The following is a 23129-nucleotide window of genomic DNA, read 5'->3' as shown; positions in this document are numbered from 1 at the left end:
AGCAGCAGCAAATCCCCATAGAAAACCTCTCCTGCTCTCCAGACTGAAAAGAATAAACCACTTCCTGGAACTACAGCAGCTGAGAAGTAAATTACAAATCTCTGGCACTTTCTGACACCTGAATTTTTTGTGAACTACCTTTTTAATGGCTTTTAAAATAATTAAGAATAACGTAAAGTATTCATTTTTTTGTCCACCAGAAACCCGTAAAATTACTACGAAATTATCAACGCTATGAATGGGTCTGAGACATGTACTTTGAAAGATTACTATACCACCTTCTATAATTTTGTAAGGGTTACTTCACATTTTTTAATTTGTGAACTTTTTGATCGATCTTGAAGTCAATGAAATAATACAGAAATTCATGTTAAAAAACACTGTGTGGGCATAGCCTAAGGGTATATTCACATGTGGCAAAAGTTTCAGCAAGATTCCTTAAAAACTTTTTTTTAACCCATAAAGAAATCATATGCCTTTATATAGAACAAGATAAAACAACAAGAACGGTAATAAAAAGGGGTGAAAAGCTAGAGTACTAGAGTATCCCAATAGAGGTAGTCTAACAGTACAATAGTAAAGTATCAGTATGTCAATAGTTGTGTCATGCAATAGAGTTTTATATTGGTTAGTACCTCCAAATCTCCCTACCCCTACTCCAACTATATATACACCTGCAATCCTTCAAACTCACTGTGAGATTTTCTGTGAAATTCCAAGCTTTTATACCTAGCCAGCTAGCAACACCTTTCACAGGTGAGCACCAAATTGCTAAGGGAGTGGTATTATACCTTTACCATCCCTCTAAGGTGGAGTAGGGAGAGAATAAGTTGCTTTTCATCCTGAAGAAGTCTCAGTATTGCACAGGCTGCCTCTCCTCCAGTATTACACGGCCTAATTGTCCCCAGACTCTACACAATGGCATCCACTACTACACCACCTGTGTACAGCGATACCTCTCCACTACCATCAGGAATTAGGACTCTGACAACTTTCCCAGATTTCCTTATGATACTTGAATTTGTAAGTATTAAGAATAGGACAATGGCATTTCTTTATATTGTAAGATTGTAACATTCAGGTGACTAAACTGTTTTCTTTTTTATTAGTTTTTTTTGTTTTTATTTAGCTACTACCCATGTTTTCTGGTGTCATTTTGCACTTATCGGATCAGTGCTGGGTGACTGCTAAACACCTCTTTGGATTATGACTAATCTCATGTCCTGGCAGGATGGAAGGGGTTGGGGAGGGGGTGTATAGTTACATTGTGTCCCTATCCCTTTTAATGATCTACAGTTCAGAAACTGAGTTTTTATAACTGGCTGTTTATGACTTTAAATCCTGTTTTTGAAGATCTGTCATTATGATTTAATGAGAGACGTGCATGCATAAATTGGTATGGGTGTAAGCAAAATAATTTTAATCTTACAAGAATCTTTGTATTAGACAACTCCTATATTCTATATCCCAATTATGCTAGAACAAGCCCCCCACACTTGTAACCTTGTCCCTATTAGCCAATGCTGAGAGGGTGCACTCTGAGTGACCAAACGCCTGTGCATTAAACAGAAAGCAGATGGGGACTGTGCATTGTCACATGTTCACTGAAACTTGCAGGGGAACCGAGGCCTCGCTTGCTTCTTCCCCTATGGCTCTTAAAACCAGTCCAGTGTACATATGTGTTTAGGGGGTGTCCCAGTTGTGTCATCCAAAGTTGCCTTGTGGCATATATCGCAAGATGTAAATAAACAGAGCATATACATCTAGGGAGAGTCTTCAAAGTTTTTAAAGGCGTCATATTACTGTAGTGTAAATAGTTTTTCCCCACAAAAAGAAGTCAACTGCTTGTGTATAGCGTTAGTAAAATTACTATTTGAGGGGTTATCGAGGATCAGAAAAACATGGTGGCATTCTTTCCGAAACAGTACAAGTCATGTCCCTAATTTGGGAGTGGGTTTGCAATTAAGCTCCAATGACTTCAGTGGAATTGAGTTGCAATATCCCACCTAAACAGGAGACAAGAGTTGTTTTGTTTCTGAAAGAAAGTGGCCATGTTTTTCTAAGCCTGCATAACCACTTTAAGTGTATATTTCTCTCTATTTATTATATAATCGCCCACATGTTTTTGTAACAAGTCCCATGTCTTAGATTATTTTGTCTAGTTGGGCTGCCAGCTATGTTGGACACTATTAGAAACCCCAATAGGAAGGGTAAGTGACTACTTACTCTCTTGTTGGTGCCTACTGAACTACACTTCCCATCATTCATTGTTAGAAAATTGGTAATAACGATAAACCCATGGGTTATACTAGAGTGAGGGTTTGGGTTTGTTTGGAAAGCTCTTTCCCATCAGGTCTGTCTGGTAATAATTTTGGTCTGTCTGGATAGTCAACACTTTGTCAGTGAAAACTAGTTACTATTTGACCCAGTCCTGAAAAGCAAGTCTCCCTACCTGTGATGTTTTTATTGATAGTACTACCCCTCAGCTGTCTAGCCAACCAGTAAGTACCCAACTATTCTTGATCTGTCTAGCCAACCAGTAAGTATCCAACTCTGTACTATCGAGGGGCAAGAACACTTTAGGATATCTCTACAGAATGGGGATTGTTCCTTTTGGAGGAGACTTTGGTTTGGCCAGGAAAATATTTTTCTGGATGGTTCTGCTTTCTGGGGGAGTGTGAATTTGCACACATATCTGACTCTCTATAAACTTGTGTTCTGTCAGGTATGGATCTGGAGAGTAAGAGATCTATATAAGAAATGGGAGCTGTAAGACTGCTACTATGTTATCAGTCATAATTTAGAATAATTAATAGGGAAATTTAGGTAAAAAAGACCATGATTAGAAAGAATCCTAGGATCTGGGCATGAGTTGCAGGTTTACTTTCTGGTATTGCTGTGTTTGATGGGGCTTAATTATTGGGTGGGGTCTAAGCTATGACATTTTAGGGGCATCTTTTTTATATGTTGCTGGAGCTACAGGGAACATAGCCCACAGGTATACATACCCAGTCTGCTGCGGCCAGTTTCCCAAGTTTCTCGTCTCTAGTCTGGCTTGGTTTTGTTTTTACTAATTTTGCTGATGTTCAGTGTGGACTGGAAATGCCTGCTAAGCAGCTGATCTATTCTTATCTTGAAAAGAAGTAAAGTAAAGGGCAGCAGTAGAGACACCCACTTGGAAGCTGGCAAGTGGGCCAGGTGTGTTATGTTTTCTGCAGTCTGAATTCCCATGGTCAATACCATTTCAGTTTGTTTAGTAAATTTTTGTAAATTGGTTTGAATTGGTAACATAGGCAATGATATGTGAAGAATTTGATGATCTGACCTCGAAAGCCCTAAATCTCCATTGCTCTCAGCTTTCTCCAATTATGTTTGGCCAAACGTTCATCGATACACTAGGCACAGACTTCACCTCACTACACTAATGTTTAAAGGCACAACCTCTAAAAAGTTGCTTACTGCTGTTAGGTGGAGCCTACTGCATGTATATATGTTGTAGCTCCCAATGACTTTAAGGAGACTTGTATACATCTAAATACAGTAAGCTCCCCCATATGGCACATAGAGGCAGGCAGAATGTTATCATTCAGTCTTGGAGGTTATATGAAGAAAAGAAGGAGAAATGGAAATTTAACCCATATAATAACATAATATTAAACAACATAGAGTTTTGGACTTATAAATAAAGCGCTGCCGTTAATAATAGGGGGCATATTGCTTACTGCTTATTATTTCACCCATCGGTTAAAGGATATGTCAAAGGGAGAGCCGGATTGCCTCAAGGAGCTCACACCCTCCCTTCCCTCTCCCAGACCTGTGACTTGATTTATGTCACTAGTTAGATCAGTGGCAAGCAGGACAGGTGTTGTCAATCAAGTCAAAGGGATTTGTTGGGCAGGGACCAGGGGTCTGTTGGGAGTGATCTGTCCCACCCCATTTGCACTTACAGTATTAAGTGATTTCCTCATTCCAGACACAATAGTTGCACAACCTAGGTGTGGTTATTAATTCTATATAACCCCCTACCTGATGGTATAGGCTTCATGGAGGAAACAGCTCTGACTTTAATAGAAGCCCTTTGGTTGTCTTTATGGGAACATGGCTAGCACCTGTTGTTAGGGTTTACCTGAAATAATTTCTAAAATTATGTTTTAACCCTTTATGAAAATATTTTTAATGTCCTTGGAAATTCAAGGAAACCTATGTTATAACTCGTGACTTTTCATGTTTACAACACCTATAAAACATTTTTACACCTCCATTATTCATCCCATAAATGGTATTTATATAATATTTAAGCTAAATATAATAACATAAAATTAACATTGTCAGGTGCTAATTATCAGCTGCTATAAAGTTGGATCTATAACAAGACCTGTTACCTTCTAATAACCTAATAATAGCCTTATGCTGCTGGTCGTATAGTAATATAACATAGTGAATTTTACCATAGTATACAGCATTGTAACATAAAGATATTTTACAAGCCCAAGACATAACTGTCTATGTATATGGCAGCACCATCAACTAAGATACAGATAGGATTGTTTTTGCAGGTGGCCTTAGGGTCCTATTCCACAAAGCAATTTTTTGATGATTAAAAATCAACAAGTCAAACGACCGCTATGGTGAACGACCTTACACAGATGATCGTAACTTATGATCGTTCTAGTGATTTTCCCGTCGTTGCTACTGAGAACGACCGAACGACGTCTTATCACACCTAACAACGCGCAAACGCATGGCAGTACAGGCCAGATGATCTTCACTGCTGCTGAATTTGGATGCAGGTGTGATCAGTGTGTGCCCGCACCCGAATTCCCTGCTGCACGCAATGGAGTGTGCGGCCAGAGCCGCACGCACCATTGTGTACGCTGACAGGTTGTGTGCACTGACAGGGGACATGTCATTTTTTTGTGGCGTCGCGAGGGATCCCGGGATTCCCTCAGCTGCAGCGCAATGTAAGTTGAGTAGTAATCACGGCCGTTGTTGCCGATTTTCAATAACGACCGTGATTACTACGGAACCTATGTTGTGTGAACATAGCCTAATACTGTAAGTAAAGCAAGGTATATACAAAGTTTCTTTTTCTGTAAAGTCTATAATGCTGCTGCAGGCTTGCACTTTGGTGTAAGCTTCTGCTTTCCTTCCTTGTTACAATGTTGACAGCCTTGCCCTTGGGCTGGTTGTCTCATTATTAATGGTCTGCCTCCACCCTTATCTCAATTGCTCCTTCTCTCATCTATGGGCTTTGTGCCTTGTAATCATTAAAGTGCCTCATATTGGTTTTCAAGACCTATTTCTCATGAGTCTACTTTACTGCATATGACTATAGTGCAGTGTAGTAAGGATAGAGCCCCCCTATTCCAAAGCCTTTATCCTGCTCGGGTTACTTCTCTGCTTAGTTCTTGTGCTCCTATTAGTTTATAATTCCGGCAATTATTCTTCATTACAGTCCTCTTTTTTTTTGTTTTCAATTTCCTTCTTTCAGTCATTTTTTAAATGTTTTTAGGTCAGTAATTTCAAAATATTCGCATTATACTTTTTCCACTCTTGACTTTGTTAAAACTTTTGACCAAAATAATGCCCAAAGTTCTGTGTGTTAATCCACCCTTAGGCGAGTCCGATGCCCATAGAGAATGACTGGAGCCGTCATTCTCTATGATCGTCGGACTCATCCCTGATGCGCGCCAGGCTTCCGACGGTGATATCTTGGCGGCGTGATCGGCTCCAGGAGCGGGACTTGGTGTACCGGGGTAAGTATAAGGGTCTCTAGCGGGGGGTCGGCTGGGTTTGGCCCCGACACGGGGGGGTAATAGATTTCCTTTATAAAGACCTCCGTTATTGCCACAATTTAACTTACAATGCATTGAAGTCTATGGAATGACGGATGTCCAATGCACACAATGTATAAAATGACAGATGTTATCTGCGTGGACATCAAAATAAGTATCCAATGTTGATAAATACTGTACACTTGGACAGGGACCCCTGATACATGAAGTGACAGCTGTTTTGCGCGTGTATGAGCTGCAGCAGTGGATACATGTGCAAAACAGCTGTTACTATGAATGTGTGTCTGGCATCCCTGCCTTAGTGTATGTATCGACATGGAATACTACACAGTGTGAAATAAAAGAAGTCACATTATATCAATGCCCTGCATTCTACTGTACTGAACTAATAGTTGGCTTGAACTGTGCCAGAATTCTGGTTTTGGCACCAGACACAGTGTTGCATCTTAAAGGCTTAAAGAAGTCTCAGGTAATGGGCGGGTATGGGATCATAATAAAAAAAAATATACTTACTGTATTTTCTGGCATATAAGACGACTTTTTAACCCCCGAAAAATATTCATAGTCGGGGGTCGTCTTATACACCGGGTATGGTCGCCCCATACGGTGGGGAAGCTAAATAATGGCCACACCTACTCTGTATGGGGCGACCACTATAAAAAAAAAAAACTGTTAACTCACCTGGAGCCCGTTCTCGGCCTCCCCGTGTCTCCTGGCCCGTTCCTAGTGTGACATACACTGTCTGCGCCAGGGATCCCCGAGGCTCTCCCGAACATTTTCCAGCATATATGGCAAACCCCTGGCAATCTTAAGAGTCAGGGATCGTCTAATACGCCCAATCGCCTGGCTTAGAGATTTTTGACAACCGGCGGCCTCCTGTAGCTCCTGCTGCTGTAACGTCACATATCCGACTGATGGATTACCCACTCAGCCAGTCAGTGACTAGGATGGAACACAGGTGCAGTCACAGAATGGTTTAATGGGAAAACCATCAGCAGGGCAGTGATTTTTCAACAGCAAGAGCTGGGTATGTGACATACCCAAATGCTAGCCAAAAACTGCATTGGGTGGCTGTCAGAGAGACAAGAAAGCGGCGCTATGGGGGCATGGAAACACGTTATTATGTTCCTGCACTCCCCTGTCGGTCATTTCTAAGTTTGGTGGGACTTCCTCTTTAAGCCATGCCCCCTTTTGTACTCTACAGTAATTATTCCCTTTTGTCAAGCCATGTTCCCCCTTTGTGGAAATCTATTGAAAACACATTAGAAATATAACTTATTTCTAGTGATGAGCGAATACTGTTCGATCAAATAGATATTCGACTGAATAGTAAGGTATTCGATCTATCGAATATTATTGAATAGTTCGCCGAATATTCGATAAATATTCGATAAGTGTTCAAATCCCCCTACTTCCGTTTTTTACCTCCAAGTGGTCGAATAGATGTTTTTCAATAATCGAATACTTGTTTCCATAGACTTTAATGGGATTGAATATTCGATCGAATATTCGGGAGATATTCGTACGAATATCAAATATTCGAATATTTCACTATTCGCTTATCAATACTTATTTCTAAATGGTGCCCGACTGCCTTACACTCAGTGACTCTGTTCACACTGAGTTCCTCCTAATGCAGGAAATGTAGCTTGTCAAAAAGGACCAAGCTATATTAGAAATAATACCGACATTGGCTAACCAGCAGGGGCATAACCAGAAATAGCTGAGCCCCATAGCAAACTTTTGACTGTCACTTCCCCCTCCCCGACCACTAAGCTGTGAAGTGTAGTCATAACTGCATAACTGCTAGCACCGGTCAGGACTGCTTGCAGTTAAAGGGACATTTTCAGAACCTGTGAGGCCCACTTAGCCACCTGGTGCTTGCAAATGATGACAGCTCAAGGGGCCCAGTGTATTGCAGGAGTGGGCCATGGGGCCCCCTGATGCAATGGGCCCCATAGCTGCTACAGTGGTAGTTACGCTCCTGCTAACCAGAAAAAAATGACATTTGGGAGCTTTACATACAAAGACTGCTTCCTTTTGGAGCCATTACTGATCTGACAGATTCTACTTGCTCAGTTTGTCAGGTTTCTGCTGTAATTGGGCAGGATAGGAAAGCATGCTGTACTGTTCTGGCAGCTTCTGCCTAATGATAGCCTCGAGGAGAGGACGTGTAACTTAGATGTGTAACCTTTCTTAGATTTTAATTTTGAACGTTCATCGTCTGCCAAGTTCCTTTTTTTTTTTAAAACTATGTTGCCTGGTTAGACCTTTTATATGTTTATCTGCTGCACCAGCCTTTTGGACAATACAATTTCAGTCATTTGCATTCTTTAAGGTGTGACATAGATTAAAAAAACAAAACACCACTAATATTTTTTTCTAGGGCAAAGGTTATACTGTGTACTAACAGACTGTGAATGTGTGATAATAGTTGTTTTTTAATTCTCCTATCTGTGCATTATATTAACACTGTACACATCTATTAACCATATTGCACCTCATCAACATATGAGCAGTCTGTTTTACCATCATAGACTTTTATAGCATTTAAACTTGGAAAGAAAAAGTCTCATCACTGAGGTCTGCAAGTAAGATCCTAGGAATGAGAACATGGCTGGTTATCATTGCCCATGAAGATGGACGAAAGGGCTGGTTAGTGGGCTTCCCTTAAGAAATGACCTAAAAACAATACTAAACAGAAGATTTTATTTCCTTCTTAGTGGAACAGATGCTTGATGGTTACAGGTCATGTTTAGTTGTACAAAACAATTGCAGAACTTGCTTTGTTCACTTTTGGGTAGTGCTTCTACAGAGGCTGTGGGACCATTCCATAGTCTACAAGTCTCTCAATAGTCAAGTTGCATGCAAAGTAGTTGTCAACTTTCACCCACCCAACAGTATTACTGTGGATCTCTTTGAGGCCACAGACTGTTTTGCTAAGGCATTTCTCCTAGTTTCACGAGCGGCTTTGTATAGGTCTGTTCTTCACCTCTATGGGTTTCTGTGATCTCTAGGCACAGTCTAGCAAACTCCCAACCACCGCGGGTTCAAAATTTTTCAATCTGCACATTGACAAGCTCTCAGTGCAACATGAATATGGCCCTACATGAAGTGGTCACACAGTCTTGCTCCAAGTACATGTTGGTTAAATGGCCCCACTTCTAAAACAGCTCAATGTAACTTGCAGTGACCAATAAACAACAATACATCACTGAATTCATCTTGTTAAAGGTATCAGTTTTTTTTTACATAGATCACTTGAACTTAAAGCGACTCTGTACCCACAATCTGACCCCCCCCCAAACCGCTTGTACCTTCAGATAGCTGCTTTTAATCCAAGATCTGTCCTGGGGTCAGTTTGGCAGGTGATGCAGTTATTGTTCTAAATACAACTTTTAATCCTACAGCGCTGTATCTAACGGCTGGGGCTTACATTTGTATATGCATTAGGCTGGCACACCCTCTCCTTCCCGCCTCCCTGCCCTCCTCAGCATTAGGAATGATCCAGGAAAATTTACTGCTGTTTGAGCTTTGCACAGGTGTCTTAATGATCCAGCCCATGTTCATTATGCACACAGAAGAGGAATAGGAAGCAATCTGCCTGGAGCATTCCTAATGATGGGGTGGGTGGGAAGGAAGGACAGAGAGGTGGTGCCAGCCTAATGCATATACTAATGTAAGCCCCGGCCATGAGACACAGCGCTGTAGGATTAAAAGTCATTTTTTAAACAATAACTGCATCACCTGCCGAACGGACCCCAGGACAGATCTTGTATTAAAAGCAGCTATGCAAAGGTACAAGTGGTTTGGGGGGGACAGATTGTGGGTACAGAGTCACTTTAAGACAGGTTGACTCCAACTTACAACATATGCAGTACATGATATTGTAAAAACCTATCCTTTGGCATAACAACCTCAGGACTGGAATTACATGATACTTTGTAGTCCACATAGCAGCCAACCTTTCCCTTTTTGCTGGTCAGTTGCCCTCTCTCGAGACTAAAGTCTCAAATGGCCCACGATGACCCAGCTACGACTGCTTACATAATAAACTCTCACATAGCCCTCTCTATCCCAGATATGGCTTCTCTCAGGATGCACACACAGCCCATGTTTTCTCTGCATTTATGGTCTGTAATCTCATTTAGACTATTAGATATAGTAATCCAGAGAGTTCTCTTAAGGAGGTCACCAACTTTCTTTGGTAGCACCCTGACCTTGCTGTGAGGTACCAGTCAAGTGTCTTTGGACTCTAATGTCTATGCCTCATCTTCAGAAAACTCATTGTACATTTATTATCTACTGTATATGACTGATGGACATTGGCAGTAAGTATTATTGACCACCTCTACATTCAAACTCATGCAGTCATGCCTTGAAGAGGAAAAAGGAGTAATGTCTAGCTACATTTTCTCAACAAAGCCAAAAAAACAAAAACAAAAGTAGAATTGGTTAGCTTCTGCAGTGTGGAACTATAAGTTGGGTACTATCGGGCCCTGAATTAAAGCTTTAGTACTGTGGGACACCCCAGACTTCTTGGAACACCCCAGAGGCACCAGTTGTCCCACTTGCTTTCGCTTTAAGGAATACTGAAATCCCAATTGAAAATTTGAATGCCGCTACTAAACTACGCCATGTGGCACCAGTGGTTTTTTTGCTTTAAGTATCAGGTTGTTTTTCAGAGATTAACTAAATCTAGTGTTTAGCAGACCTGAGGAAACTGTCTGGATACTGCAACTTCTCCGAACCGGCCATAGGCTGTATCCATGTTTTCCAAGACTCCCTAGGGTGGCATTCAAGGTCTCCAGATGCTGGGAATCAAATGCAGAGAGTTTGGGTTCGGAAAATTGCCGAACCTGTCCAGTTCCCTTAAGGCCGCTAAACACTAATGAAATCTAAATATGTTTTGCCAAACTAATGTTTCATTGGCAACATCCACAATTGTTATATCTTTATATATGGTTATATTCCAGTTGTTATAGCATTGCTATTGTCACCTCTATTATCATTTCCCTTACCAATGGAGTGTTTCCCTACAATGACACTGAGGTACCTGTAGCGATTGTTTTGGAGTGTGCATGGATACACCTCCATGACAAAATACAGAGATAAAAAAAGAACTAGAATTTTATGGAATATAAGCATGTATTAAAATAGACACATCAGAAGAGGTGACGGGTCTTCATCGTCTTTATTAAATACTTGACAAAAAGGTTTTCTCTTAATTAAAACAAATGTACCACGTTGATTAGTAAATAAATACTTTTCTATGACTGGTGTGATCCATTTTTCACACCGCCACCCTGTTCCTGCGATCTGCACCGTTTTCTATATATGTTCTATTTATGTTAAAGAGGTTGATTGGTGCACTGGAGTCGGGCTCAGTGTATTGAGTCTACCCATATCTACTCAACTAGGAAATATAGATGCAGTGGGGGTGTTGGCCCAACTCCACGGTGAGAAAAATTGACCACACCAGTGGAATCAGCACAGCGGCACCGACCGAACACTATCAAAGTGTTACATAGTTTAAATAACTAATAGATGCTGAAGATACCATTGGTAAATAAGACCCAACTTTATGAGCTACATTTGTCATTTCTTCCGTCGTAAATCTATCTTAGAACAGCTATAAAAACTGCTACACTGTTATTGTGCAATAATGGAAAACACCCAATCAGGAAGTATTTTCATTGGTAGCTTTTCTTTCTTAATAATAAAGATCAAAGGACCATTCATTTGTTGAAATATTCCGCCCCCCCCCCTCATTCTCTCTGTTGACAAAATCATCGGAGTTTCTCTATATGGTCAAGCCCTTATATGCTTTAGTATTAGTTTATTGCATATGCAATGTACTGTATACACAAGCTAATGAAGGGGCATCTAAGCATACATTATAAAAGAATCATAATAACAACTATACTTTGGCAAAACATTCTATAATTATTCAGTTTTTATTGAATTGAAGTATATTCTAGGAAATTAAACTGTACTCAATTGCCACAACTTTAAAGGGGTTATCCAGCAATAGAAAAACATGGCCACTTTCAGGGACGTAACTAGAAAAGGCTAGGCCCCATAGCAAATCAATGATTGGGCACCCTTCTTCCTGCCTATTCCACTGTAGGCAATCCCCCTGTTTGTTAGCCCTCCGCCCAGTAGATAGAATATGTTAGGCGTCTCACCTGGTATCCCCCCAGTAGATATTTCCCCTATGGTAGACACCTCCCCTAGTGTCCACCATGGTAGGCATCTCCCCTGCTATCCCCCCGAAGATAGTGTTCCCCAAAATAGGCATCTCCCCTAGTATCCTACCTCCCAGAACTTACTGTCCCCCATCATAGGCATCTCCCTGGGTAGTATGATGACAGCTCAGGAGGCCCAGTGTATTGCAGGGACGGGCCCCTTGATGCAGTGGGCCCCATAGTAGCCACTATGGCTGCTATAGTGGTAGTTACATGCCTGGTCACTTTCTTCAAGAGAAAACACGCCTCTTGTCTCCAGTTTGGATGGGGTTTTGCAACTCCGTTTCATTGAAGTGCATGAAGTGTAATTGTAAACCACACCCAAACTGGAGACAAGGGCGAGGTTGTCTCTGGAAGAAAGTGGCCATTTTTTCTAAGGATGGATAACCCCTTTAAAATAAATAGCATTTCTATTTCTTTTAGGATAAATACTATTAACATACAATTCTATTGGCTCCCTTTGAAAAATCAGCAGTACAGACTTGAAACCCTAACTTCATGGCGGCAGATCCTGTAACTTGTTAAAGAGTAACTTGTATCCTATTAAAACCAGAATCCAGTTTCGGGTTAAAGGTTAATGATTGACCAAGAGTATTTGCATTTGCTAACATTTCACAGGGCACTTCCATAATAGTTTCTTTATTACCGGACAAAAAGTCTTCAACAGAGATTTCATTTCAAATTGTTTTATACACTAGCAGGTATTGGTGCATATCTTAAGGGAACCCTTGATTTTGCATTCTTGACTACACATTTAGATGTTAAGGTTGGTCAGAAATAAGCAGACCAAGGCTAAACTGTGTAAATATATGTAGTATGGACTGTTGTAAATATATGTACACTGATATATATATTTATATATATATAGTAAATATTAATTCACTCTGCTCATGATAACCGTCTATCCACCATAGCTACCTTCTCTTAATGAAATTGTCCAGGAATAGGTTATTTAAAAAAATAATAAAAATAGAGCTATAGTCTCCTATATAGCCTATATATATCCCCTTCCCCGTGCATGTACAGTAAAACTGTCCAAAAACTGTCCAGAGCAGGAGAGGTTTTCTACGGGGATTTGCTCTTGCTCTGGGCAGTACCTGTCAAGGACAGAGGTGGCAGTGGAGAGCACTGTGTGGAAACAATACAACTCTTCCTGCAGAACATACAGCAACTGATAAATACTAGAAGACTTGAGATTTGTTTTTTTATAGAAGTAATTTACAAATCTCTGGTACTTTTTGACACCAGTTGATTTAAAAAATTTATTTATTTTTGCTGGAGTACCCCTTAAATATGCCTTTGTGGCCATATTTAAAGGGAACCTGTCACCAGGGACGTGGATACAGACCCGCCCGACTCCCTGGTGCAGCCCCCGGATACTTACCCTTTCCAACGAGTCCCGTTCCTGGAGCCGGTCCCGGGACGAAGATATCAGCGCCCAAAGCTCTGTGCCCGGGTCCCCGGTGATAGGTTTCTTTTAAGACCAGAATCCTATCTTATTTTGTAAACAGATTACTTAACATTGTGTGGATCCTTTACCATGCACAATAATGCTTTGCTCAATCATGAATTGCAATACAGCTGTGTTACAAAGTGGTTGCATACCGGATATGATGCATTCATATTATCAGAACTTCCTATGTACTGTGAATTGCAAGCTACTGAAATGTTTTTTTAATTTTTTGTTTTATTTCATTAAAGGTTTTTGGTGGTCTAGTATGGATTTTGGTAGCCTCGACCAGATTGTTTCTTACTTCACTACTGCAAGGATGGGTCATGTTTGTTTCTGTTACGTTATTCGCGTTTACAACCGTCCTTCTGTTCTTGTACATTGCGGGAGTTCATAAAGGAAGATCTTCATGGACAACTCTGGTAAGATATGTGAAGAACTACTGAACAAATAATATAGCTGTTCTTATGTAGTTATATCCAGTGTAGGCTCCAGTTGATGTTCACATTCTTGACGACCGTTACGATTCTGGTGGGACAATCTCACAATCAATTGACAGGGACACAACATCTGACATCTCTTAAAAAGGAACCTGCTGGTTGTGTAGTATATGACAGATAAATGAGCTGTAAGTAACCTGTAAACCAATGGTTGTAAATCAAATGAACCATCAACACAGATAACGGAGCTACTCCATCAAGGGAATTCCCTAAAATCCAACAGGATGTGACTGATAGTATAGGTACGTATAGAGAACAGTGTCTTTCTGACATGTTTTCTTGGGCATCTCCTGCCCATTACCAGACCTGTCAGGCTGTAAAAAATTAAGAGAAAAGTGTAATTTTTTACATCTACTAATCAGTTAATAGGGTTAAAGTTTTTTCAATCCCTGTTACCAATTCCACTTCTCTTCTCTTAACGGGGTTCTCCGGCCTGGCCATATTTTTCAGATAGGGGAGGGGGTGGTTATGGATGCCGGAGGTCACTTACCTCCCCGGTTCCAGTGCTGGGTCCCGGATAGCGTCGCTCTGTACCCCCGTCCCGCAGACGCTTCCTGGTCTGAGCTGCCTCACGAGACGTGACGTCTCAAGGCAGCTCAGCCATTCAGCGGCTGAGGCGGGACTCCGCTACGGCCACCGAATGGCTGAGCTGCCTGGAGACGTCCCTTAAAAAGTATCATTATAAGAAAAACTTTTGACATGTCATAGAGACATCCAGAAATGAAGTTATTCGGCAGCATCAAACAGTGCAAATGAGATGAAATTTATTCAAGAAACATTCACAATGGCAACGTTTCAACCTCTGTGGGTCTTTCTCAAGCCTTGAGGGTCTTTCTTATGGCTTGAGAAAGACTCACAGTGGTCAAAACGTTGCCATAGTGTATGTTGCTTGAATAAATTTTATCTAATTTGTAATACTGGATGCTGTCGGTTAACTTCATTTTGGGATATTACATGGTCTTCATTTGGGATTGGAGACCCTCTGGGGTGTCCCACACCTACAGACAAAAAGGCTACTCTCTACACTTGGTGTTGTTAGATCACTTGTTTGATGGTATGTCAGAGAGACATGACATGTCAAAAGTTTTTTTTGCATAATGACAGGTACACTTTAAGCTTTCTCTGTTACCTTTTCTGCCCAAGGGTGGGTTCACACTAAGGAATTGCAGGGGAAAGTTTTCTGCTTGAAATTCCTCATCTATTCAGCTCTGGCAGAATTTGAGCAGAATTCGAGCCTAATTCAAGCAGAATTTAAAACCCCATTGACTTCTATAGAATTCCTCTAGCAGAATCCACTCAAAGGCCTCCTTCACACTGAGAAAGAACGGTGGAATCCCACCATGCTCAATGTCCTGTTTTGAGTGAATGAGAGGGCGAACGCTCCTCCACTGTGCCACTCTCCGCTCAAAGAAGTGACATGTCATTTCCCTAAGCGGAGAGCGGCGGCAGCAGAGGAGCGCGTTCCCTTTCATTCACTCAAAGCAGCACACTGAGCATGGTGGGATTCTCCGCCACAGATTTCCGCCATTCTTGCTCAGTGTGAACGAAGCCAAAGGGTAGGTTCAAACATGAGGAATTCTCAAAGAATTGTAGAGGAAATTTTTCTGCTTGAAATTCCTCGTCTATTCAGCTCTGGCAGAATAGGAGCAGAATTTGAGCAAAATTCGAGTAGAATTTGAGCAGAATGCAGGCGGAATTAAAGCAGAATACAATCAGAATTTAAGCCTCCATAGACTTCTATAGGATTCCTCTAGCAGAATCCGCCCAAAGAATTGACATGTCAATTATCTGGGCAGAAAGCGGATCAGCGGCAGAAAATTCTGCTCGGAATTTCTGCATTGTGAACAACAGAGCAGAAATCCCATTGAACACAATGGGACATTGCTCTGTACATATTTTACGGGAGTAATTTTAAGCTAAATAAGAGCAGATTCAATTTTTCACCTAATTCCTCACCTATTCCTCACTGTGAACCTACCCTAAGAATTGATATATCAATTCTTTGGGCGATGAGCTGATCTGCGGCAGAAAATTCTGCTAGGAAATTCTGCAGTGTTAACGACAGAATGGAAATCCCATTAAACACAATGGGACATTGCTCTGTTCATATTTTACGGGAGGAGTTTCAAGCTGAAATTAGAGCGGATTCCTCTTCAATTCCTCACATATTCCTGACCTTTTCCTCAGTGTAAACCTACCCCAATAGTTGAATCTTATCTGTGGCTCTGTACTTACATTTTTTGACTGCAGATATATACATATGCAAGAGCAAACTTTTCATGGGAATTCCAAGATATTTGCCTTATGAGAGTTAAAGGAGAAGTTCGGTGAAATTTTTTTATTATTGTATTGCCCCCCAAAAGTTATACAAATCCCCAATATACAATTATTACAGGAAATGCTTATAAAGTCATTTTTTCCCTGCACTTACTACTGCATCAAGGCTTCACTTCCTGGATAACATGGTGATGTCACTTCCTGGATAACATGGTGATGTCACGACCCGACTCCCAGAGCTGTGCGGGCTGTGGCTGCTGGAGAGGATGATGGCAGGGGGATGCTCAGTGTCCCTCCAGTGCCCTGTGTCCCTCAGTGTCCCCCTGCCATCATCCTCTCCAGTAGTGTTGAGACTCCCAGAGCTGTGCGGGCTGTGGCTGCGGGAGAGGATGATGGCAGAGGGATGCTCAGTGTCCCTCCAGTGCCCTGTGTCCCATGGGCACATTGCCCATTGTTTTCCTTAGATCAGAAGGAATAACGATCGTATCTAACGACCATCGTTCTGTGTAATATGGCGAACGATTTCAGGTTAATGATAAACAATCTCGTTTGCAATCGTTTATCGTTAGTCGTTAATCATTAAAAATCACTCCGTAGAGGACAAGAACAGTATGAACTGATGCTGATAAGTTTTGTTCATGTCTAGCCCCTTACTAAGTGCAGAAAGTGCCCCAAGCACCTCAACCTCTGTGGATTTTGCATTAGTCTGCTTTAAGATACTGTACCTGTCAAGAAAGCCAAGTTTTATTACTTATTAGGAGACATTTGTGCCTCCCCTTACCAGCGGTGAGCAGGTTACTATTTATTAGCTGTACTGCAGGTTTTAAGTAGACCAGTTTTTCTTTATCTTATATCTTAAAATCAAAGTGTGTTTTTTGACTGTGCGTATTGTGGAACACTAGTAGACTACAAACATGCAACTAAAGGGTGAGGCTTTTTTAGACTAAGAAGGATGTCTGGAACGCACCAAAAGAGCTTCTTATGTTCAACACACCTTAAACAGCGAATTAAGTTGGTTTGGCTCTGACTTAGCTGTAAACAATGTGCACTTCATAAAGAAGACAGTGGTACAAAGAATCAGTGACTATAATGTCACCTGACAGGTAGGTTTGGTCAGCCCTTCCTCTCAGCTGGATATACACAATAGACTGCGTCTACAGTAGTTTTTTGCATGACATCAGTCCACACCATTCATGTGTATAAATCGTATATGCATGTAGAAGAAGTGACTAGCGCCCTCTTAAAACCTGAAAATGAATGTGTGTAAACGCTCACTATGTCCTGTATTATATCCACAGTTCAAGAAAACTAAGATTTAGGGAGTTTTTGGTGGGTTCCTCAAACAGTAGCATTGGTAGTGATTTCCTAAAATTGTATTTTTGTAGAGCTTACCAAACCATTATTTCAGAAGTCACTTGTAATGATTCTGAATAACTTGTAGAACAGATGAAACAAATGTATAATGTATAGTAAGTGCATAAACCTGAAAACACAGAAGCAGTTTGTAGATACAGAATGGAGATGAAAATCCCCATAATGCAGTAGTGTGATACAATAGGCTAGAATAGAGAAGCAGGGCTGCTGTCAGAGGTCTGTGTGGTCACATGAAAGAAATGGGGAAGGGGTGTGTGATCAGCATGGACCAATTAGGAAGTGACAATCACAGAGCTTTGCAGGAGGACAGTGACAGAAGCTATATACAGCAGTGTGAATGGCTGAGTGTAAGTGTAGGCACATTATAGCAGCAGTGTGTATAGCTGAGTGTAAGTGCAGATATATTATAGCAGCAGTGTGTATAGCTCATTGTAAGTGCAGGCACATTATAGCAGAAATGGAGAGGATGGGAAACACAAGGGCTGACAGATTGCAGGAAGCATGAAGGAATGAGCAGGACATATGTAGGCACAGTATAGCAGCACTCTGTCCGGGGAGAGAGCGATTACAGCTATGGAGAGATTACCTCCACAGTCCTGTTTCCTGATGCAAGCCCGAGCCTGAAATAGATCTGCTATGATTTGGAAGGTGAGGGAGACTTCCTGGGTTAGAGTACAGTGCTGTAGACCACCCTGTGCAGGCTATGCCCCTCCCCCACTCCCACCCAGTACAGGGAGCTCTTAAACCAAAGCAATGCTCTTAAACCAAGTTACAATTTTGAAAAACTTCTTGCAAAACGCTCCTAATCCAAGTTACTTTTAAACCAAGGTACCACTGTGTGTGTGTGTGTGTATTTATATACAGTGATACCTTGGTTTAAGAGTAACTTGGTTTAAGAGCGTTTTTGTTTAAGAGCTCACAGTTTTTAAAAATTGTGAATTGGTTTAAGAGCATTGCTTTGGTTTAAGAGCTCCCTGTACTGGGTGGGAGCGCAAGTGGGGGAGGGACATGGTCTGCATAGCGGGGTCTACAGTACTGTACTCTGACCCAGGAAGTCTCCCTCAGCTTCCAAATCATAGCAGATCCACTTCAGGCTGGGGCTTGCATCAGAGGACAGGACTGTGGAGGTAATCTCTTCATAGCTGTAACCCCCCTCTCCACAGACAGAGAGTGCTGCTATACTGTGCCCACATGTGCCTTGCTTATTCCTTCATGCTCCCTGCAGTCTCTGTCAGCCCTTGTGTTTCCCATCCTCTCCATTACTGTACAGTAACTTATAATATCACATATTCTGCTGTTTCTAAATGTTTGTTCCATCTGTTTTACATGTTATTCAGAATAATAAATCATTATTTTTGGGGTGTAGAACCAAGTGTCTGCATATCAGTGATTTCTAATTGGAAAATTTGCTTTGGTTGTGTGTGTGTATATATATATATATATATATATATATATATATATATATATATATATATATATATATATTATATAATATACTGTATATATATATATATATATATTTTTTTTTTTATTTTTTTTTAAACCTTGAATATATATATAGTGTTCTTCTGTGGTATAGGCAGTATACAATGGTGAATGTCAGAGATTCTGCATGGTTATAGAGTATGACTTGCTTGGAAGATTAAGGGGTTTTTAGCATGCTCTTTTAATAAAGCTGTATGACCCTTTGTGAAATGTATAGGAATTGTAAACTAATTCAATATAAATATATATATTTTTTTACCTCTTACAGGATGCTTTTTATCACTATACTGCGTCTCTTATGTACCTCAGTGCAGCGGTGCTCCAGGCCGCCACTACAGTTTTAGTAGGTAATGGAAGCTTCACATTACAACAGTATCAAGAGAACATTGCTGCAGTGGTAAGTATACCTATTGTGTAAAGTTATATAGAGGTCTTGGATGTATAGCTCCCAACAGGGCTAGCTCAAGCTTAAAGGGGTAGTGCGGCGCTAAGAAGTTATTCACAAAATAACACACATTACAAAGTTATACAACTTTGTAATGTATGTTATGTATGTGAATGGCCCCCTTCCCCATGTTCCCCGACCCCCGCCCGTGGACCCGGAAGCGTAGTGCATTATACATATTGTACCTGATTCGTGTCAACCCCGGTCCGCCGTCTTCTGACAGGGATGTAATCTTCGGGAGGCCGGCCGACCCGCTCCTGCTGTCCCTCATGCCGGCCCCCCTCTGCCGCGTCATAACTGTGCTCAGCCGCGATTGGCTGAGCATTACTGACTACTTGACTGATACCAACAAGTCGTCCCACCTTTGATCTTCTCTGTCATCTGTCTACTTCTGTATAGCAGCATGTCATGATGTCCACAGCAGTGGCTAGTCTCCCTACTCCCCCAGCATGGCAAAGTGTATGGCAGTGGTGGGAACCTCTGGCCCGCGGTTCCCCTGTGATGTGTGCGCCGCTCTGGTGGGGCAGGAGCCAGCATTCACAGCATCTTCCTGTGTCTGTGACACAGGGGGATGCTGTGAGTACCGCCCCCTTCCCCACCAGAGCGACACATGTCTTCCTTCTCCTGCGGGCCGCGCGCGATGACATCATTTCATCGCACACCGCCTGCAGGAGAAGACCGGCACGGGCTAGAGGGGAGAGAAGAGGAAAAGGTTAGTGGGATGTTTATTTTTTTTTATTTGGGACAGGCACTGGGGGTTAACTAGGCTACCAAGGACATGACTGGGGGGGGGGGGGGGTAACTAGGCTACCAGGGACATGACTGGGGGGGGGGGTTAACTAGGCTACCAGGGACATGACTGCGGGAGGGGGGGGGGGGGTGTTAACTAGGCTACCAGGGACATGACTGGGGGGGTTGGGTAACTAGGTTACCAGGGACATGACTGGGGGGGGGGGTTAACAAGGCTACCGGGGGGGGGGGGGTTGGGTGACTAGGCTACCAGGGACATCACTTGGGGGGGGGGGGATAACTAGGCTACCAGGGACATGAATGGGGGTTAACTAGGCTACCAGGGACATGACTGGGGGGGGTTAACTAGGCTACCAGGACCTTGACTGGGGGGTTATCTAGGCTACCAGGAACATCACTGGAGGGGTTAACTAGGCCTACCAAAAGGCATCACTGGGGGGATAAATACACTACAAGGGGCATGACTTGGGGGTTAACTAGACTACACGGGGCACCACTGGGGGGTTAACTACAATAGCAGGGGCACTAGGGGAACAATACTTTTCCTTGCCCGGGTGCTACTAACTGCCGCACACAGTATGCGGCCCTCGAATGATTTTATTAATGCCCGACCGGGCCTCGACATGGAAAAGGTTCCCCACCCCTGGTGTATGGCAATAAACTATCACTTACCCTATAGAGCTTAACTTGTAGAAAAGAGTAAAAGCAGCATAAATTATACCTTTCGCCTTAATCTGTATTTGCATTTATTCTATTTATTATTATTTATTTTTTTTAAATTGCATTTTCGTGTACTTTGCAGGTGTTTGCCTTTCTTGCCACATTGGTTTATGTGATCCACGCTGTGGCCTCACTAATACGATGGAAGAGATCGCCTTAAAGGCTCATTATAAAAAGCTGCGTGTACCGAGAAAGAACTGTGTGCAGTATTTGTAAATGGTATTTTAAACTCTGACGAGAGCTGAAAGAAGAAGCTCCTGACATTTGCCGATATTGTGTACAATGTATATATGTACAATGTGCCATAAACAAGTTTCATTAGATTTTCTATGTCATATGTATGTGTGCCATGTGTTTGATCCGAGATGCAATAAAATAGACATTAGTGAAAGGAAATTGTTACAGAAGGTCTAACCAATAAAGTTTTACTTTATTATAATGCATTATACCATATACCTACACAAACACACACTCATATATATCTTTATTGCCTGTAAAATAGAGAACTCAGCTTTTATGTCCTCTTTTTCCCTTTAAAAATGGATTTGGGGGGGGGAGGATTATTATTATTATTATTATTATTATTATTATTATTATTATTATTACCCTTAGTCCATACACATTAAGGGCCTGTTCACAATGAGAAAAAGAGGCAGAATTTTGTCCCATTGTTTATTGGGATTTCTCGTGCGCCTCCGCTCTCCACTCAAAGAATTGCTCAGTGTGAACGGGCCTTAAAGAGAACCAATCAAGGAAGATTTTTTTTTTTTTTATTCCTTAATTCTATTTAAATTACTTTTTTATTAATATTTGTAAATAGAATTAAGGAATTTTCTGTCCGCGTTTTTAATTTATTCATGTCTCTCTTCACTGTCACGCGCCGGCTCTTTTCAAAAGAGCCGGCGCGTGACAGGAAGCTCCCGGCATGCAGAGCGGCAGGAAGAGCTCCCATGAGCCTTTGCCCGCCGCTCTGTAAATACACAGCGATCTCGCGCTATACAGCGCGAGATCGCTGTGTATATCTGTCCTAATTAAACCTATTAGTTTTCTCATGAAGATACAGACTGCATTTGCAGTCTGTATCTTATACTTTACCTAATCCTATGTAGCAGTGTAGTAAGCCGGGCGCCATCTTGATGACTGGAACGCACCGCTGGAACGCAAATGACGTCATCAAGATGGCGCCCGGCATTACTGCACCGCTACATAGGAGTAGGTAAAGTATAAGATACAGACTGCAAAGGCAGTCTGTATCTCCATAAGGTCTACTTATAAAGATACAGACTGCCTTTGCAGTCTGTATCTTATACTTTACCTACTCCTTTGTAGCGGTGCAGTAATGCCGGGCGCCATCTTGATGACGTCATTTGCGTTCCAGCGGTGCGTTCCAGTCATCAAGATGGCGCCCGGCTCACTACACTGCTACATAGGATTAGGTAAAGTATAAGATACAGACTGCACAGGCAGTCTGTATCTTTATAAGTAGACCTTATGGAGATACAGACTGCCTTTGCAGTCTGTATCTTATACTTTACCTAATCCTGTATAGCGGTGCAGTATTCCCGGGCACCGCCATCTTCATGACGTCAGTTGCGTTCCACTGCTGGAACGCACCGCTGGAACGCAAGTGACGTCATCAAGATGGCGGCGCCCAGCAATACTTTTACTACTATACAGGATTGGGTACAGTATAAGATACAGACTGTAAATGCAGTCTGTATCTTCAGGAATAGACTTAGGGAGAGAGAAACTTTTATTATAGGGACAGTTAATTTTAGGTGATTGGGTCTCTTTAAGTGTTTAGAAGAGCTCTTGTTGATCTGAATAATAAACAGATACATTTTTTGTGCTCTAATATCACTGAGAAGATATGAGGGACTAAAGTCCTACTTTGGATTGAATTTCTAGAATGTTCCGAAGCCCTATTATTGCTGTTATTACTTCTACAGACTCTATACAGATTTGTAAATTACTTCTGTAAAGTCTTCCAGTACTTATTAGCTGCTGTATGTTCTGTAGAAAGTGGAGTAAAAACAGTAGCAAATCCTTATTGAAAACATCTCCTGCTCTGGACAGTTTCTGTCA

The 23129-nt window shown here is 41.7% G+C and overlaps 1 protein-coding gene across 1 annotated transcript; it reads left to right on the top strand.

Moving 5' to 3' along the window:
* Positions 1 to 831: 831 nt before the first annotated feature.
* LOC138774045 (myelin and lymphocyte protein-like) lies at positions 832 to 21926 on the top strand. The gene is made up of 4 exons (XM_069954589.1): positions 832 to 1023; positions 13745 to 13915; positions 19398 to 19526; positions 21127 to 21926. Exons 1-4 carry the CDS (start codon positions 919 to 921, stop codon positions 21202 to 21204), a joined length of 483 nt encoding a protein of 160 aa, XP_069810690.1. The 5' UTR covers positions 832 to 918; the 3' UTR covers positions 21205 to 21926.
* The last annotated feature ends 1203 nt before the right edge of the window (positions 21927 to 23129 follow it).

Source organism: Dendropsophus ebraccatus, chromosome 15 (assembly GCF_027789765.1).
Source record: "Dendropsophus ebraccatus isolate aDenEbr1 chromosome 15, aDenEbr1.pat, whole genome shotgun sequence".
In the NCBI taxonomy this organism is placed as follows: Eukaryota; Metazoa; Chordata; class Amphibia; order Anura; family Hylidae; genus Dendropsophus; species Dendropsophus ebraccatus.
This window is presented reverse-complemented; position numbering and strand designations above follow the sequence as displayed.

Bases quoted from the DNA above. Each gene is read 5' to 3' on its own strand.
- LOC138774045 (XM_069954589.1), top strand. From the start codon at position 919: ATGGCATCCACTACTACACCACCTGTGTACAGCGATACCTCTCCACTA. The intron at 13,916-19,397 runs GTAAGATATGTG...TACCTCTTACAG, and splicing joins GATCTTCATGGACAACTCTG to GATGCTTTTTATCACTATAC. The intron at 19,527-21,126 runs GTAAGTATACCT...TGTACTTTGCAG, and splicing joins AAGAGAACATTGCTGCAGTG to GTGTTTGCCTTTCTTGCCAC.